Source organism: Pseudopodoces humilis, chromosome 5, assembly GCF_049639895.1.
Source record: "Pseudopodoces humilis isolate 2021_Gansu_Grassland_sample_001 chromosome 5, ASM4963989v1, whole genome shotgun sequence".
In the NCBI taxonomy this organism is placed as follows: domain Eukaryota; kingdom Metazoa; phylum Chordata; class Aves; order Passeriformes; family Paridae; genus Pseudopodoces; species Pseudopodoces humilis.
Window position 1 is genome coordinate 64,092,183 of NC_142204.1, and position 19,470 is coordinate 64,111,652.

A 19,470-nucleotide genomic window follows, 5' to 3' on the forward strand; every position below is an offset into this window, starting at 1 on the left:
ATACTTTTAGAGATAGTGCTGAGACTTTAATCCAATCTTCTTACTTTAAAAGAAAAATAGAAACCTCTCCTAAGAAACACCAAAAAATAAGAGCCAGAAGTAGAATATGTTTAAACTTTACTGTTTTAGCCAATATTCAGTGCCAGATGACTTCTGAGCAAACAAAATATTTAGTGCATATTTCAAAACAAAAATATTTAATAACAGGTATTTCAAACCTTCCAGTCTTTTTCCTACTGTAATTCAAAAGAGAGAAGAGAGCATCCGAAGCTGGGTATGTGCCCAGGCTGGTTCTCTTGTACTATGTCAGAGTTCAGAGTTTCAGTAAAAATTCCCATTGAATAGCTGTGGAAGAATAATACTTATGTAGATATTTAAGAGCTGATTGGTTTGTTTGGGGAGGGTTTGGGGGAGGGTGAGGAACAGGCATATCTGACAGCTTATCTAGACAGTAAAGGTTCTAATATCATGCTCTAAATGTACAAAAATGTAGTTACTAACTAGTATCCTGAAGACAATAGCTAAGAGTTTGTCATCAACCAGAAAGAAATACATCTTCTTCTTATCTTATAAAAGGGAAGATACAAAACTTAATATCAATTACAGAAGTGACGCTTAAAAAAAAATCAGTCATTTGTATTGACAAATAATGTTGAGGATCAGAGTTATGTCAACATCTTCAGCAATTATGGGAATGCCATTGCAAAACCAAATACAAAAATCACAGTATACTCCTTTTGGATTTCAGGAGAGTGGTCAGAAATCCCTCCAAAAAATTAAAATATTATAAATATATCTGGAGTCTTTAGCAAAATTATTACGGTAACTACAAAAAGTAACTGGAAAATGAAATACATGCATTAAAATAGTATACATAAGGACAAGATTTCATATGTTCAATTTCTAATCTCTGTACATGACAGCTGGTCCACTTCCAATGTGAAGGCTGTTTGCTAAGTAAAAAAAGAGTAAAAACAAAAATAAAATACAACAACAACAAAGAAATTTACTAACCTAGAAATACTAAAAACAGAAGACCACCAGATGGTCTTTCAGTCTTGTCCTTAGAAGCCTAAGTTACCTCACTTTCTGAGTAATTTCATTAACCTCCAAAACACAGAAGGACAGCTAATTCACCTCACCATTCTTCTCAAAGAGTGTTACAGTCTGATACAGCCTACTGGCTCTTACATTTTTTTTCTAGTGATGCAAAAATATATATTTTCACCCCTCCTCCCCAACTCAACAGAATTTTGTGCAAAATTCAGCCTGAATAGTTCAGCAGCAGCTAATCCCCCTCTTCAACATCAGTCTGTGACCTCCTGTTTCAAATGCTGCTATACAGCATCTCCAGCAGCTTATTGGCATGAATCTAATCATCTTTCCACTACTATATAATGGCTTAGGTTCCCCTCAGCCTCCATCCTTACTCTTAGTAATACTGCAGAAATCAATTTAATAGATAAATAGCATTAAATCTAAAGTCACATTTGTTCTCATTCTGGTCCACTGAATTATATGCATGTCAGCAAAACTAAAAATAATTACTGACTGCTGTCTCCTTAAATGAAACAATCTTTTCATTGCTCAGGGAAAAATATTAATGTGTAGAATACAAACAGAAATCAGGTAAATGTCCCCTCTTGCTCATTTAATCTTTTCCTTTACATCTGAATTTTTATTTTTACAGCTGGTCACACTTCTTGCAAACAGTTAAAATTAGTTGCAAAATTACTTTGATTATGCTCATGCTATCCCATTAAGTTTAAAATCACCCCACAATAGTGGCAAACAAGGGATTTTATAGAATTTCTTTGTGTGAAACATTGACCTTTCTTTACTAATATGCTGGTGTGGTGTGTGTGTTATGGTGTCACAACATTCAGCTTTTGGTCAGCAGAAACATGACATGAAATTTTTAACATATGCTGGAATTTGAACTTAATTTCTTTAACATAAATAGCCTTGTTCTTCAAGAAATGAGAACACAAAATGTATGCTAATATTTAAATTAACGGTATACTGTCTTCTCAGAATTTTATTAAATATTACAATATCTATAGGTCCTACTACAGTCAATCACAGTGACAAATATTCAGGGGAAAATATCCTGGTTTCAGATATGTACAATCCTCAGATATTTTTCAAAATGTTATTATAGCATTTGTTCCTTGGAAGAGCTTCAGCTCTTCATATTCCTGGAATATCAAAAAAAAATTAATTTGAAGCTCCTTCCTATTAATCTATCAGAACACCAAAACTATGTGAGGGTTCTTACAAAAAGCTATATGTTTTATATATCTATGGTCACACATCTCATGACAGGGTCTCCACATATCATTAATGCGATCAGATAGCATGTAATGTCTTACCTGCCCACCCAAAAAAAAAAAATAAAAAAAATTGAGGCACTTAACATACATTAGATTTTGTCTGTTTGCTTAAAAAACATATGGAAATGGATCACTGGGTCTTACAGTGACATTAACTAAAACTCACAGCCATATGTAAAATCCCTGAAGTAAGCATTTTTGTTTCTCAATAAAGCATGAACGTATTATGTTAAAAAAATATTATACTGTAATAAAAAGAAAAACATGAAATACCTTTATCTCAATAAATAAATTATTTTAAAATTACTATTATAAAGTTGAGTAGAAATATTCAAATTTCAAAACTAAAATTCAACTTCAAATTTAATACTAGCTTAGCTTTCAAAAGACTTCTTCCTCATTCAATAATAGGACACCAACCAAATTTCTAATGAAGTAACAGAGAAGAAAATCACCTGGCTCAAGGCCAGGTCAGTAATTTTCCTGATAATCTGTTTTAGATTTGTGACTCTGGCTTGACTGTCTCTAATACTCTAGTCTATAAACTATCTGCACAGGAGAAAAACAAGCCACAAAAATCAACATTGAAAGCTCTGGATTAATTGCTCACCTCAGCATTTTATCTTGCAAAAATGCAAAGGCATCTGAGATGGAATAAATGTATATAAGGAAAGAACTCATTGCAAATTAATTCCAAGTGGATGAAAAACAGCCTGATAGACAGAAGCTGTGTGTGCCAGCAGCAGTGCTGCTGTAGACATCCCTTTGGATTTCACACCATCAGTGGCTATTACCAACATTAATAAAAGCCATCTGGCCTTACATGGCTTTATGGCTATATCTCATTGTTGGTTTCAATGGAGTTCTTGTTCAGAGAGGTAATTTGAAAACTTTTAGAGACTAGAATAAAGGAAACAAATAGCAGGCAATTAATCATGGTAATAGTCCTTCCAAAGGTCACAATATTACTTTGAGCAATGAGACCGATCTTCATTCCTTGAATTTAATTTCAGGGGGAAAAAAACAAAACTTAATTTTATGGTCATAAATACTGAAAAGAAAAATCAGCAAGAATGCAGTCTTGTAACTCATGCCTTGACTAATTACCACAGAGATCTAAGATGCCTTGCTTTCAAATATCATCCCAAGATCACATTCAGAAATAACCAGCAAAACCTGACTGCCAAAAAATGAAACTGCATTAGTGTATAATATGCTCTGGACTAAGCAGCCCTACTGAACTGAAAGACACCTGTTCAGAGAAAGCTGTGAGAAAGCAAAGATGTTTTCATTTTCCTCTACAGTGATGGGGAATTCAAACAAAACCATCACAGGACATCTACTGAATAGGTTAACTGGATGCAGTGGTTCACTTTGTTGAAAGCTGGGTGCATACTCATGGGGTCTTGCAGGAAACTGGGAGACAAGAAGCTTGGCTTGTACCACGGCAGCAACAGGCCTGAGGAGAGTCTTGAAGTCACACGTCTATTTGCAGATCTGTATTTTGCATATAATACCATTGATGAAGAAATCAACTTGACAAACCCCCACCACATCACACTCGACCATGAGCAGGCTTAATCATTGTTATTAATTATTAAAGTAGCTGTAGCTGGTATGCTTAATGCAGCAGTACTGCGTCTGGTTGAACTATTCTCAAAGACACACCAAAATCAGACCACACAAGAGGTTTCCATGTCTGGACTTCAAAGGGGGTTAAACAGAAACTAGACTCTGCTCCAAAGGAACAGCTCAAGCCATGTGCAAAAGACAGAAGTTCAGACTTCTGTAAAATCATCATGTCAAAGTTGGGTTTTTTGGTTTTTTGGTTTAGATGACTTCTGTAAAATCATCATGTCAAAGCTGTTTTTTTTGGTTTAGCTGAGGCATCAGAGAAGGACATGAACTCCTAACATCCTTACAAGTATCTGTCTGTCTTTAAGCATTTAAATACCTCTGTAAATGTGAATCAGAAATCTAACTTCGTTGATGAAGCTTAAGCTCTTCACTCTTATTTAAAAAGTGAATTCAGGCATTTTTAAAAAAATATTTCTCTGTGTTCAATTTTGATTAAATCATCCATCAGAGTCATATTAGCCCTTCTATTCTGTACATATGCAATATATGTACTTTATAGGAAAAATTGAAGAGATTAATCATTCTGCTATGAAAAATACTTCCAATTTAATATATATGTCTGTCATGTATATTGAATAAGTTAAACAGAAAAGTAAGATACCTAATTTGGAGTGAGATTAATTTCATTCTGACAGTCAAGAAATATAGTGTTTTTTTAAATCATCTAACATCCACTCTGTTGTTTCAATACCAGATTTTATCTTTCAAAGTAATAATTAGCAGCAGTTGTAATATTTTCTCAATTATAAAGAATTATCATTTAATGGATAAAATTTCCATAAATGTTAGGGAGTACATTGTATTAGCCTATTATGTTCTGTATTATTTAGTTACTTTATTAAACAGTAATAGCATTCAATTTCTTACATTCAAAATTTTAAAAGGTTCTTCAAAGGGAGAGGGAAGAAGCAGAGAAGATAAATTATGCAGCTGAAAGGAGTGATTGTTTTTCTCTTTGTCTCTTTAGTGCAAATTCTTCTTCACTGGGTTTCCCAGACACCATCTGCTTCCAAAACAACTCATCACCAAACATAAGAGAGAAGATAGGAGCTTCTTACAGGAGCTGAACCTGCCAGTTTGCAGAGAGGTCTGAGCTTTTTTAAGTAGGAAATACATGACAGCATAGAGCTGTTAATTAATTAAAGATAGGCAGTGGGTGTCACCTCAGATGGTGCAGTACACTATATTAGGGATTTTCATTAGAATTATACATGGATTACTTTATTATGTTGCTGCACACTTGTTTTAAGAAGTCCAAGGCACATTTGGGCATTCAATAGCAGGGTCTGATTCACTTCTTCCAGGTGTGGGGAAAAGTCTTCAAAAGCCTACTTTTGAAGCTTGAGTATAAGGGCACACTTGCCCAGGCCACCACTCCACTTGACATATCAGTGAAGTCTTGGAAAAACAGAACCTGGCAGAATTATTTACACTGGGTGCTCACCCATGCCAGTACCCTTTTTGCAGGATTTTGGGAGGAGGTAGAAAAACCCAAGATGTATCCAGGTACATGACACCACAAAATTGCTCACTTCATATCCAGAGAGATTTATATCAGTTCCAAAATGCTATTTAGTGCTACTTCTATAAGTTAATACTGAACAGCAAGGTACCAATTTTTCACCTGGTTATAATATGGAGTTTAATGATAGCACTGTGCTTACTTTTAAAAAAAAAATCATTTATATTTTTGCTTTTCCTTCTCTTTATAGTCTGTGGGGACAAGAAAAGTTATTTATTTAGTTAGGTCTAATAAGTAGGAGTGGTAAAACGAGTTACTAGAAAAACATGTAAATTCTTTTGGCAATTTATCCATCTATTTATAAATATATATCTATATAAGAATATATGGATTGGCCAGAAACAATCAAGCTTTATAGATTCCTGTCATGATATCCACCAGTGCAAAACAATTTCATACAAACTACATGTGCCATAATAAACATGCTAACAAATATCACTCTAAAATTGTTTATATTCTGTATTCTGATCACATATCTAACAGATTACATCTTTTTCAAACAACAAATCCTTACCAAGTCAGAGATATGATGTCTCTTCTGCCCTTCCCCAGTTCTCCCTGTCCTTCTCCATCATTCAAAATGTTTCTCTCCTCTCTGTAGCACCAGTAATTTATTTCACACATAGAGCATTCTTTACTTCCCAGTGCCTTTCCAGGTAATTGTATAGCTATCAGTAGATTAAAAAGTGCTTCTGTTGTTCTCCTGGCAGTTCTATTAGATTAAATCCATTAGTGCGGTCACATATACACACTTCATATTTTCAGTTCTTTCTGTTCAAAACGTGATTCTATTAAGATGTTATCCTTTATATTTCCCACATAGAATCTAAAAATCTGGATTATCTTATTTTCCCTTAGTTTAGCTTTTAAACCACCTTTTTTTTTTAACATTTTATTACTGCATTAATTTATCACAGGTTCTACATTCCTGACCTCAACATACTAAATTACATTATAGACAACCATCTTTGCTCCTGCTCAATATTCTGAACAGTTCACCGAGTTTTAAATGCACAAAATGGTCGTTGCCACACATTTCATTTCTGGCTTCAGCAGTTGTGATCTTGTGCTTTGTTGCTAAAAATAGAGCTGCTTCCAACTACCTGAGCTGGAAAGCTAATTACAGAGCTGGTAAACAGCTCTCCTCCCCATTGAGCAAATGGCAGAATAAGGAGTCTGCTAATGCACTAGGGTTCCCATGGTCCTGTGGGTCTCTGAAATCTATCAAGTGTCATTTATTTAATCATTTGTGGCTGTTTGCATCATGGATAAATTACCATTTAAGTAAATAACTGTTTGAGTGTTGTATCAACAAATCAGGGAGAAAAACAAAAATCAGTGCATTTTAAGAAAAAGTAGTCTAGCTTAATTCTCTGCTTGCACAAATCAAAACAATTTCATTGAAGTAAATAGCATATTGTTGATTTTGACTAGGTAAGAGTCTAGTTATATTTTCTGCAGTAGAGGGGTTATTAGAGGACTGACTGTTTGCAGCAGCTTAAAGAGTTTTCTGAAAGTTATTTCTGTCACATACAGGCAAGAAAAAATAACTGCCAATGTAAGAAAGCACTTTCTTCCCTTAAAAGTACTCTCAGCCCTGTTTGCAGTACAGCAGCACGTTGGCTGGAAAAAATTCCCTGCTGAGAGATCTTAAGGTAGAAGTGCCCCTGAGGTTTAGATGCTCCTCTGCATTTGACAATGAAACACTGGTTTCCCTGTTCCATTGGACTGATCCTTATGACATAGCCTAATACAAGCTTTGTTGGCAACAAGGGTTCAGCCATCACTCAGTCAATAAAACACCACTCATTTTCAGCCATTACTGAGGGAACAAAATGTAGATAACACATAAGCAACTGTCAGAATAACTGTGATAAAGCTGCAGGCCCATAGAAAAACTAAGATTATGTTTAAGATGCAGTATGTTTGTTCATCCAAAATCACTTCTGGGGACAAGAAGACATGTAGCTTCTGGAATTACATTTTTTATCTGAATGCACAGCATAGGAATTAAAGAATTAGGTAGAAAACCACCAGAAAGACCAATTTTAAAAAGCATTTCTATTTCTCCTTCCTAACCCCCAAAGAAAGAGACAAGTAAATAAAACCTCCAAGACAGTAGTGGACACATTAGAAGAATTTGGTGGATGAATAGAGTATGCAAGTGACAATAAACTGTTTGCTCACCATCATGTTACTGTCATGTAAAAGCATCCAGGGACAGAATTGCTATCTGACCATAAATAAGTTATTTACACAGCACATCTGGGAGATGAAACTACGAGGTCCCTGTTCTGTCTGTCCAATCTTTATGAAAATCTTTATGAGTCAGGACGCTCTCATCCAAGCAAACCATCTCCTATTGTGAAGGAAAAGTACACTGCCACTTTCTAGCAAAACTGAGTGGAAAAAAAGGCAAGACAGAAAACGTGAACAGAGGTGAAAATGTGTAGTACAAGGACGAAGAAGCAGGAGCCAAAAGAGAAACAAAGCTAGGTATGAGGAAGTCAGAGTAAAGAAAATAACTTGTATTTCAAGCTCTGGATATTCTAAAGAGCAGAAACAGAGGGAATCTTCTTAGAAAACAGTGAAACAGAAAAACTGAAACAGAGTACCAGCCTTCTCATGTTAACATGAAGAAATCAAGGTAAAGTGTCTGCACACCACAAGGCAGTCCCACACCATCACAACTAAGTCAACTCTGAAGTCATGCACTGGGACTTGCACAGCTATCATTTGAGCAATGTTTCACCAGAACTGACACATCTTGTTTCCACAATACTCTGTGAATGCATAGTAGAGAAAGTCATAAGCATTTTTCAAAATTAAATTCATAAAAGTATGTATACTTAGCATTGGACAATGATGAAGTGTGTGGGTTTGACAGTATTACGTTCATAAAAAACATTAAAAATCAACTGAATCCCAATTTTCGATCACTGATCAATCTTCCTGCATTTTCAGACCCCTCTTTCTGACCTAAATGACCACAAATACATTAGACAACATAGTCACGTGATGGATAAAATGTGCTTATTATATTAGGAAAAAGACCTCTCAAATGATAGAATATTCCAGAAAATAATACACAAAGAAAGACATATGAAAACATAATAAGCAATATTTTTCCTGCAATATGCTATTTCTTCCCACATTTATTCTCATCTTAAGACTGAGATGTGATATCCTTTAACCCTGGCAGTCATTTGTCATTTATTCATTCAGATTTCAAAGGCAGAACACCAACAGCCCAGTCCTCATGTGCTGCACAGAGCAACTTAAACATTTCAACTTCTCACAAGTATTTTTAGGTGGTCTGCTTCTGTTGAATTAAACTTGCCAAATTCATAGGGCACATAAGATGTGCCTCTACCTTCCCATTAAGCTAGTATAAAGTTTCCAATCCCCTGGTCAAAAAACGAAAGGAAGCAGATAAAAGCATGCAATGAGGAAACTGTTGAAAATAAGTTATGTAATTCTTTTAAATATGAGTAGCTGTCTCAGGCAATCACAGAAAAAGCACATTCAAACTGACAGTCTTTGATAAATGAAGCAACTTTGTGAGCCTTGTATTGTTCTTGCCAAAAAATTACATCTTTCACCACACAGGTATCACTCAAACTTCAACCTCCCTAATGAATGCATCAACATATGCAAAGACTCCAGAGCCAGAATGAGATTAATGGAAGAAATTTAGGGATGCATTAAACAGGAGGGAAGGGCAATAATTACACATTAACACATTTCTTCATTCAACAGTTTTTTCAATCAAAGGCGTTGGTTAAAGAAGCACACATTAGGAGACAATGCTGAAGTGTAAGAAAAAGCCTTAAACAGACTGAAAGTACAATAGTTTGCTGTGTCATAGTAGCACCAGTTTCAAAGGAGTTCATAAACATATCTGTTTATGTCTCAAAGCCCTAGCAACCACCTTTACCAGACCTCCTTAATATGCCAAAAATTCATCAGAAGTACTATCTGACAAGTGACTAAGTTTCATACAACACAGATACTTAATTTTAAAAGACTTCAGATGATGAAATGCTCAAGAAAATTTCTTAACAATTCAATAGCTAAAATCCAGCTATTTATGTCTTCACAGCACAGGGAGCCTGTAGGTAGGAATACAGGGTTAATACAGACTCCATCACCTTACCTCAGCTATGTGCGGCATTGGGTTAAATCCACAGAGATTGCACACGACTTTCTTGCACTCGGTACAGGTATTAAAGTTGGGAGGATCCTTAGAACCAATATTTAGTCCAGTTTTACAAAGGGGACAAGACATTTCAGGTTGGCTAGCTTTCTCTGGTTCCAACAGCACATCAGGTTTCCTAGCTTCAGCAGCCTGAGGCTTGCTATCTTTAGCCAAACCAGGCTTCTTTTCGAAATCAGATCCTTTAGTTAAAACACTATCCGCTTTTGACGGCTCTGATTTTTCAGCTGTAAGAGGCTTGGCTTCTTTCTTTACAGGAACAGCTTTTGGAAGAGGCTGTGCCTGACCAGCCTCTTTGGGGGCTGCTTGAAGGGCTGGAGGCTGTGTTGGAGGCTGGGGCTGCTTTGCTGCAGGACCAGGCGGAGGGGGGCCCGATGTCTGAGAACCTGTCTGACCCGCTGTGGAAATCAAATTTGAGGCCTGGCTGAAGAATGAAGCTCCAAATCCAAACAGTTTCCCAGTAACTGTTTCTTGTGGTGTTGTAGGCTGAGGCTTAGGGGCATCAGTGATGCCTCCCAGGTTAAGGCTGAAACGCCTCGACTGTTCAGGAGTTTTCTGAGGTGGCTGGGGCTGAGGTGCCTGCTGTGCTGGCACTGGCTTGGGTCCTGCCCCTGCTTGTGGGCCCTTGGGAGCTGGTTTTGTATCAGGCTTTGGGGCTGGTTTTGTTGGTAACTTTTTAAGATCATCTTTTGTTTGTGTTGGCTCAACAGGCTTTGGAGCTTTAGCATCTGGTCTAGCCCCAGGCTGAGATGCAAGCTTGGGGTCTGACTTCTGCCTGGACACTTGTGGAACAGGTTTGGAATCTGGTTTATCCCCAGCTGGATGTGTGTCCTGTGATGGCTTTGCAAGCTCAGGCTTTGGGGAGTCTGTCACTTTCTGTTGAGTTGGTGGTCTGGGGCCTGCCAAGTCCTGCTTCTGCTCTGGTGCTGCAGAGGTAGATACAGTGTCTGCTGTAGGCTTCTGAAAACTGGCTTGTTTTTGCTTTTCTTCAGCCTGCATTGGCTTGACCTGATCTGATTTTGGAGTGGCATCTATTTGCTGGGAGGTATCAGTGGGCTCTGCACGGGGTTGTTTTGATTTTACAGGAGGAGACCCAGGCAAGGGTGTTTGCTTTTTTTGTGGCGGAGGTTTCTTTGAATCTGCTAACTGTGAAGGATCAGGTTTTGGAGTTACATCTTTCTTTTGAACAGGCTGTGGCTGGGGAGATGGTTTGGCTGTTGAAGGTGGAATGGGTGTCTTCTGTTTGGGTGCAGGTGGCTGTGGCCCAGGACCAAGACCTGGTGCTAAGTCACCTCCTAATGTTCTTTGCACCTGGCAGTTTAAACAGAGCCACTCACTGATCTGAAAAAAATAAAGGCAATTATAATTAGGATAAGACAAAGTTAATAAAATAAGCATAATAATAAGTTATTCTAACGTAGGACTTGCTCCAATATTTTAAACTTCTGTGTAAAAAGGGAAAAATATTACAAATAATGTTTTGCAATTAACAGGCACAGCTGATTATTTTCATTCTTCTCCACATCACTGTGAGTCAAGCTATCACTGAGCCCATGATTCTAATAGCTTCACATTCAGTTTATACACAGCTGAATATTGGAGGATAAAAACCCCACAGAATAAAAAAAAATTCATTGGAATTTCATGGGACCCAGTGATTCATTTACCGTAATGATTTGCCAGAATAATGACAAATACTGCTAAAATAGTTAAACACATCAAGTGTGCTGACAGAAAACAATAATCAGAATTAAAACACAGTAAATGCATAATTATCTTTAAGCATACATCTATGAAGCTCTTAATACAGCCTGTGCTTTTGCTAATGGTTTAAATTACAGATCACAGGTATTGGCAGTTCATATGTATCCAATGAATTAGCCACGGAGGTGTATAACACAGACTTAAGAATCACCACCAGTTTCAGGGTGTAAGTGCTTATCCAAAATCAGTGAGGAGCTTTGCCTGAGCCCTGATGGTACTTCAAGAGCCATAATTAGGTTTCTCAAAATTCCTTTGTTATTAGAAGTTTTCAGGGTAATTACTATACCTCTGTAGACAATAGGCCCCTCTTTTCACACAAAGGAGAAGGAATAATGCAAATAATGTATTTACTCATGTTTCTCATCAATTATAGTTACCTCAAACTTGAAAACATTTTTTTTATTATTCCCAAGCAGTATTCACATGAGGGGGAAACCATATTTCTGGTAAGACAGAAAAGCCCAGCTTCACCATCTGAGAAAGGATCAAATTGCCTAAAACGTGGTCACGTGTTACTTTCCACACTTTCCATCACTAGCAGAAACATTATAGGCAGCAAAAATGCCATTCAATATGGTACAGAGTCCCATGGGCCTCTACCTGCAAGCAGATATTTAAGCAGGTCACCTGCAGCTCTTCTCCTATTCTTTAGTCTTTGTGTGAAACACAGGGTGCCAGCTACAGCATTTACACACACCACTGCAACAGACGGAACCACAAGTAGGAGAACACACAGCCCAAGTCTCTTTTCTCTTAAGGGTGAAGATTCCTGCATGCTGTTTCTCACTCAAGTCTCGATGGTCTCACAGTTCTTTTTCAACATAAATGATTCTGTGATGTTATGAAATCTCTACTATACACCACGGAAGAAATCTAGAGGTACTACATGCAAAGGAAGATTTTGTCTGTGTAATATCAGAGCTCACTGGAAGGAAAGAGCTCTGATGGACTCAGGCAATGAATTCATTACTTTGGTGTGCTATTCCAGCCTTTTATTTTTGCAGCAACAAAAATTAAGAGTTGGATGCAGCTCCCTAAAACACAGTTATTTCAATTATTCTGATACACATGGTATAAACACACACTCTGGAATATAAGTTCACCATTTCTAACAGCTTCAGAAAGAGATGACAAATTTTGGCCTCAGCTGTAAAGTTCCATTCATAATAAGGCTGCTCTTATCTTCCATTTTCAGTACAATTTTTTTAGATTGTTTAAACAATTCTGTGTTCTACTTGCAAACCATATAGCAAATGACTGCTAAAAAGTGAAAACAACTGAAAAAACCTGGAACACATGTTTAAACTCTGCTTTGAATTATAAAATGAGGACTTGAGCAAGGATTACACTTAGCTTAACTCCCATTTTGTTTGCTTAATGAACACTTCCCTTACCTGATTCTAGATATTAGTAATATAATTTAATTACATACATACTAATATCATTTCTGGATGAATCCTTAAGGGTTTTCTAGGGCTTAAATGTAATCAAAGACCAGGCTGTCACAGTTGTCTGGCTTTGGCAAAGTAACTAGGTTTCTTATATTAGGGAGGTAGGCTCTGCTTCAGTGGAGAAAGACACGATCCTGTGAGGACCTTTTTAATGGTCCTAAGCAAGGAATGGCTTTTTCCCTATCCAAAGGATTCTCACAGATATTTGGAAAACACACTTTCTGTAGGGATTCACTGATTCTGCTTCTTTTTGACACCATGGCAATAACAGGTCTCATATACCTGCTCTCATTCAGCTTCTAGGAAATCTAAATTTAAGTCATTATGACACCTTTAAGGCCTCAAATGAAGTAGCTGTAGGGTTGATGGGGCTATAAAATGAGTAGTTTGAATAATTCTTACATTTAAGGTGTCCCGATTCAAATTGCAATTATAAGCATTTAGATTTGTCTTCAACCTGCAGCTTGTCCAGTCCGATCCTACTACCTACTTGGAGTCCAAACAAACATTACTTCTTATGCTACAGATTTCAAAACAACCTTGTGCAAAAGACAAAACCTTAGCCCTCGACCACTAATTTTTCTTTATTATTAAATATATATATATATATATACATGCATATACATATGTGTATTCTTGGTATGAAACTGAAGCCTAAAAAACCAAAACCAGATTTGCTGCTCCTACAGCTGAACTTTAAAATGAAAAGTATATGAAGTTAAACTTGACTATACTCTTTTTTAAATCTTTCTGGTTTAAACATAAAATTCCTCCCATGCATTTTAGTGGGAGGAATTAAGTGCCAAAATGCTCAAATCATTATAGGTTACACACATCTTCAAACAAATACAAAACTGTACAAACTATAGTCCTGTGATTGGAACAGTAGGAGTTCAAAATGAAATGTGCTATGTGATACAGTTTTCTGTCAAACACTTGACTGTTTGTTCTACCAGAATTAGAGATTTCCCCTAAATTTTAACAGGAGGAGGCTTCCATTATCCATTAAATACAGATGCTCTTACACATTATAACAGATGAAGTAAAACTTACTGCTGCTGCAGATACCTAAAATACTAATGTTTCTCTATCCTTAAAGGTGTTTCTGGGCAGCAGTTCTGTGGCCTCTTAGCTTCTTTCTCCACACTTCTAATATTTTTATGTGGGATTAAAAAACCAAAAGCTTCTAGAAGAACTTGTGAGCTTTAGTATTTCCTGTCTGTGAAGGACATTCCTCTTTGATGCTGAGAAAGCCAAGCTGTCTGTTTTTTTACACCAGTATATAGGGGTGGGAGCTGGGTCTTATTTCTAGAAGACATCTGTAAGTGACTTTCTTCATTCTGAGAGCCATGCCAATAAATGCCATAACTAGGACAGTAAACTTGACAGATTTCATGCAGCATTTTTGTTCAGATTTTAACTCCTAAGCAAAGAAAATTGCTGCTTTGTTTTCTAACTGTTGTAGAAACTATATGCCCTCAGAACAACAAAAATTTAAAATGGATTTTATATATTCATCAATCAAAGCATGAGCTCTTCTAGTTTGAAGCACCAAATGAACTTATTCAGTATTTTACTAGCAACATCCATGGAGAATTACTTTGAAGAAAATTTTAACACTACATTCTATAAATTATGAATGCATAAAAAAAGGCAAGCTAACAGTTGACACCAATAACAAACAGCAACAATAGTTCAGTCCTTCTCCCCATCCCAAACAAAGCCAACACAGTTGAAGGCTGTGAATAGACACAGAATCCTGTGTCTATTCCTTTTTTCAGAAATGGTTGAGATTTGTTCTAACAACACATACCCATCCAAAGCAACAGGAAAGCTGTCAGCAAGTGCATTTCCTGGCATGCTTAATTTCTATCCCTGCAGATGATGTAGGGGAGGAAGAGAATCTATCTTGATTCTATTATTCCAGAAGTATATGAAATATAAATTTTGACTTGCAGACTGAACATATGTCATATAAAAATTACTGGCACACAATATGAATGTGGATCTCAGAAGCCATGTTAACAGTCCTTTTGCAGAGCAGAGCTGCACTCCAAGTGAATGGGTCTCATTCTCATTTAGAACAGTCATTTGCTGCTATAAAAAGGAACTTAAAATATACATAAAATATTAACATCCCTTTACATTATCACAGATATGTAAATGGACTTTGCTGACACTGCTCAGCTCCAAAGCTTTATTGACAAAATCAGTTTCTAGTCTGAAAACACAGTAACTTACTTGGACCCTGACAATTTCAAAGAGCACTGACAAATTCAGATTTGGCTCTTAACAGAGACATTAGGCTCTTAACGTTTTTGCCAAGATGATGAGTGAAACATGAAAAATAAAGTGCTCAAGAACACGATTTTATGCAGCTTCGTGCAGTGTGGTAGAATACTCTGAGACAAAAAACTAAATCAGAAAGTCCTGTTATGAACAAAAAAAAAAATTTAACTTCCAGAAACCAAATTAAATTAGTGTGTCAACATACAAGTTAAAATGTCTTCTAGAAGCTTTTGCAGTACTGGAGACAAAGTTTTTTCTTCTACACCATCCTTCCATGAATAAGTTCTCAGCTATGCAAAGTAATTACACTGAACCAAATACTTAACAATTGTACAGAGTATGCAACTGATCCTCATTTCAGGCAAATACATCATCACTGCAAAATACATATTTACCTTCCTTTCAGGTATGAGTTTTCCAGGGAACACTGACTCAAGATGCTCACAAACATGATACTAGATTCTAGTCAGCAGCATGGTCCATGGGTATCCATCCCACACCAATGGTTACAAGCTCTGTAGCTCGATGCTAAACCAATGCTGGTGCAAACTTTTTAACTAGACATATTGAAAAACTATTTTAAAATGTTACTTAGCTGTTCTAAAGCTACTAAAAACTACTGAATGAATGCAGTTATCACAATCTTATCACAATCTTAAAACATATTCCACTACTCTGCTTAAATTACCAATACAAAAATTTGCATATGAATTATGAATGTTTGGGGAACCATTATTTTATAGCTTACATAGTTAGAACCATAAAGCAAAATAGTGAACATAATCTTTAGAATTTTTTTATGTCAGTATCTCAGGATATCTAAAAACTAGTTTTTATAGCCTTGAATATGATTAAGCTGCCTCACACACATAGGGAGGAAAAAGACTTTTAAACACAACTCAGTGCACTGCATCATGCAGTAATGCAACAAATGCTCATTGCTTTCATCACCTGCACTGAGATTTAATATGCCAGAAACACGTGACTGATTGGCAAAAAATCTAACTGCAAATCAAGAGAGTGGCAAAGAAGAGGTTAACAAAGTTCATCTGTGCTGTGCTGAGGAACCATGGAGAGGATTAAGCTGTGTGCTGAGAGCAAGGCTGGGCCGTGCCCGCCCAGTGCCCAGCAAACACCATCCCACATCACATGGCCTCACATAGTAGTAAATTACAGTTGCTGAGCAACAGCAATACGGGCGCAGATGGCTGACTGCAGTTGACATCTTTAGCTATGCAGATTAATTTATTATTTACTTGTGTTAAAAACTGGAAGGGCCAGCTTTCTGGACTGATGAGAAAACACTCCAACATATTGTAGAATATTGCTCAATTAAATTATTGGTACACTATTCCCCATGCAGAGGGGTTTTGCCTCTATGTTCTGCCCCTTATGTAAAAGAGAAAGAAAAAGAAAAAGAAAAAACACCAAAAAAACTGAAAAAACCAAAGGGCATCACTGCTATTTCTACATCTAATCCTTAAAGTAAAGCACAACTGTAGGCACAGTCTTCCTCTAAGACAGAAACAATGTGGCAGTTTAAGAATATTCCATGGAGAGAAACAGAATTCTGTACTTCCATACCCCTTTACTGGAGGATCTTTGCATTCCCAAATGTCTGTGTGGCAGTTGTGGCTAAGGGCAGAACTGTAGGAACCATACTGACTTCATTTCATCACAAAAATTGTGAAGAATCCCCATTTGCATTGAAATTGCAGTATTTGTAACACTAGAACACCCCAAGTACTCTTTGCAAATTTTTCACACATTTATGGCTTTTAAATGACAACTAAACAACTCTTGTTTGCATCTCCTCTCTGATCAATCTGAACCAAAACTAAAGTCCATCAGGTTTACAGAACTCTTCTCACTTCAGCACAGTTAAGAGCCCGTATTTAAACTAAAACTTTGAAAAATTTTGAAAAGTCTTGTTTTTTGTTGGAGTTTTAAAAACTCATTTCTATACAACTTATGATGACTATAACAGCTGATAATCAGATTTAGATCCTTGATTTTTTTCTAGTTTTTTCTGCTTTACTTATATGACCCTTAGATTCCCCCCCTGCCAAGTTCACATAGGGTGTACGGATTCAAAATTATTTTCCCTGATATTAAAAGATTTAAGATTTTGTTGCATGTAACTACCCACAGTGATGGCAGTTTTATTCTTGTTTATATCTCATTTCCAGTCAAAGTTGCATTCTGGTTCCCATGTACTACTACAATGCAGAAGGGTCTAGACTGCAAACCACAGGGAATACTTCAATCAACCACTTCCTTTACTGTCATGTAATAAACAAAGATTTAATAGAGTAATTTCTATTAGTTTTATTGTAAGTATAAGAAAAACTTATTTGGATTCACCACAAGAATTATAGTCACCTTCCTTATTTTAAATTATTATATATTATTCTCCCTATACAACCTAATCATAATGAAAATAACAGAAGATAATTAATGCCTTTCTGACTGTTTAAATCTCATTTAGTTACTGATCCTACTTCATGCCCAAGTATGTTTAGGGGATTTAGAGCTGCAGGATTTTAATAAAAAGAAATACAAATAGCAAAAAACTTTAAATATTTGAAATACTATATTATATTTTTGAATCAAATGTTGTGATATGATTATAAATAAAAAGATAGGCAGAAGGAAAGCAAAAAAAAAAAAAAATCAAGGCAATAAAATGTAGTACAATTGATATGGAAAATTCCTAGCCCTACCAAAAAAAATTAAAAAAATAGATATCCCCTCCCAAACAAAAATTTACAATAACAAAAAAAAACAAAAAACAAAAAAAACCCAAAAAACCACCAGACTGAGTAAAAAATTTTTCATGTGGAATTGAAAAATAAATGTGCAATCCAGTAAAAAGTTCTACTTGATCAGAAACCATACAGTCTACTTTGAGAGAGTCAACCGCTTGGGGTTTCTTAGCCTTCCTCTTGGAATTTTTATCCCTCCTCTTTTTTCCATTAGGATTAAGTCACCTTTGGTACAGACACACTGTTTGAAAAAAAAAAATATCAGAAACAATAAAATATTTTTAAGAATTCACTTCATCTCCACCCAGAAGAACTTTTGGCATGTAAACAAATCCTGTCTCAATACACAGCTTCACATTACTTGAATGTACAATTTTCATTAAGTAATGATGTATAAAATTATACCTGGCCTCAAGATAAATTTCAAATGATCTCTTAGAAGAACACCAAAACAATGGATGAAATATGATCTCATGTAGATAAAATTCATGTAGAATAATCCCTCCTCAAAAACCACCTAGAAGACAGGCATCCACATATGCACAGATCCACATGACAGATAAGAGCTCCTCCAGGAGCTGAGCCCACACAGCCAAGTGTCCAACATCAACAGTTTTAACACTCCACTTGATTTTCAGCTTTACAGATGACCATCATAAAGAATGTAATGACTTTGTTGCTACACTTTTAACCCTTGCTCAGTCTGTGTTGCAGGTATCTTCCAATAACTAATTCATAGGGAATGAAAATTTACTCCAGCTATTGAGCATATGCAGTGATCATTTAGATTTAACTACAGCAGTTCATGCATTTTGTCTTTTTTCCCCAAGATGCCTTTGTTCATTTTCAGAAAGCCTACTCCTTTTCGAGTGTTCTAATGGGCTGAATCTTTTTTTAGGAAGCGCTGGTTTCTGTTGCTAATGGCTCATGGGAGTGGGTTTAGGAAAATAAAATGGTAAAGAAATTAGAAAAATAAGTCACCACATAATAAAAGATACACTTCCTACAAGGTTGTGATGTACATGAAAGGAAAATGGAATAGAGTACCAGTCCTCAAACCTGCTTATATAATTTTTCCATTACTTTATGCAACTGTTGCTAGGCAGTCATGTGCCATGGTGATGAGTGGAGCATGAATACCTAGACAGATTAGAGAGACATATGTTGCTGAACATTTATGTATGGTGCATTTTCACTCCAGACTGCTGTGCAAAAGCAAGACACCAACTATCCTTCTTCCCCAAGAGGACTGCAATGTCAGATGGTTCAGAAAAACTGTTCAAGGGGTCTGACCTTGTGGCAATACAGGTATCACTTTCTGCTCTAAGTTACAGAGTTCTCTCTAGTGAGTTAAAACAGACAGAGTGCATGTACTACTGAATTTTAAATAGAGGTTTAAATGAATAAAATGAATTATTTTTTAATCTGCATTTTATAATGGCTTTACAATGTATGCAATCTACTTCCAGTAGCCAGTTTTTAAAGCTTGTTA

General features: G+C 36.2%; 1 protein-coding gene across 8 annotated transcripts in view; it reads right to left on the reverse strand.

Moving 5' to 3' along the window:
* The window catches only part of PCLO (piccolo presynaptic cytomatrix protein), a 328,066-nt gene that overhangs the window by 285,205 nt on the left and 23,391 nt on the right, over positions 1 to 19,470 (reverse strand). For all 8 annotated transcript variants that reach the window (XM_088054917.1, XM_088054916.1, XM_088054918.1 and 5 more), the window contains exon 3: positions 9,650 to 11,050. In XM_088054917.1, the coding sequence (XP_087911043.1) occupies positions 9,650 to 11,050 (1,401 nt within the window). The remainder of the gene's footprint in view (positions 1 to 9,649; positions 11,051 to 19,470) is intronic.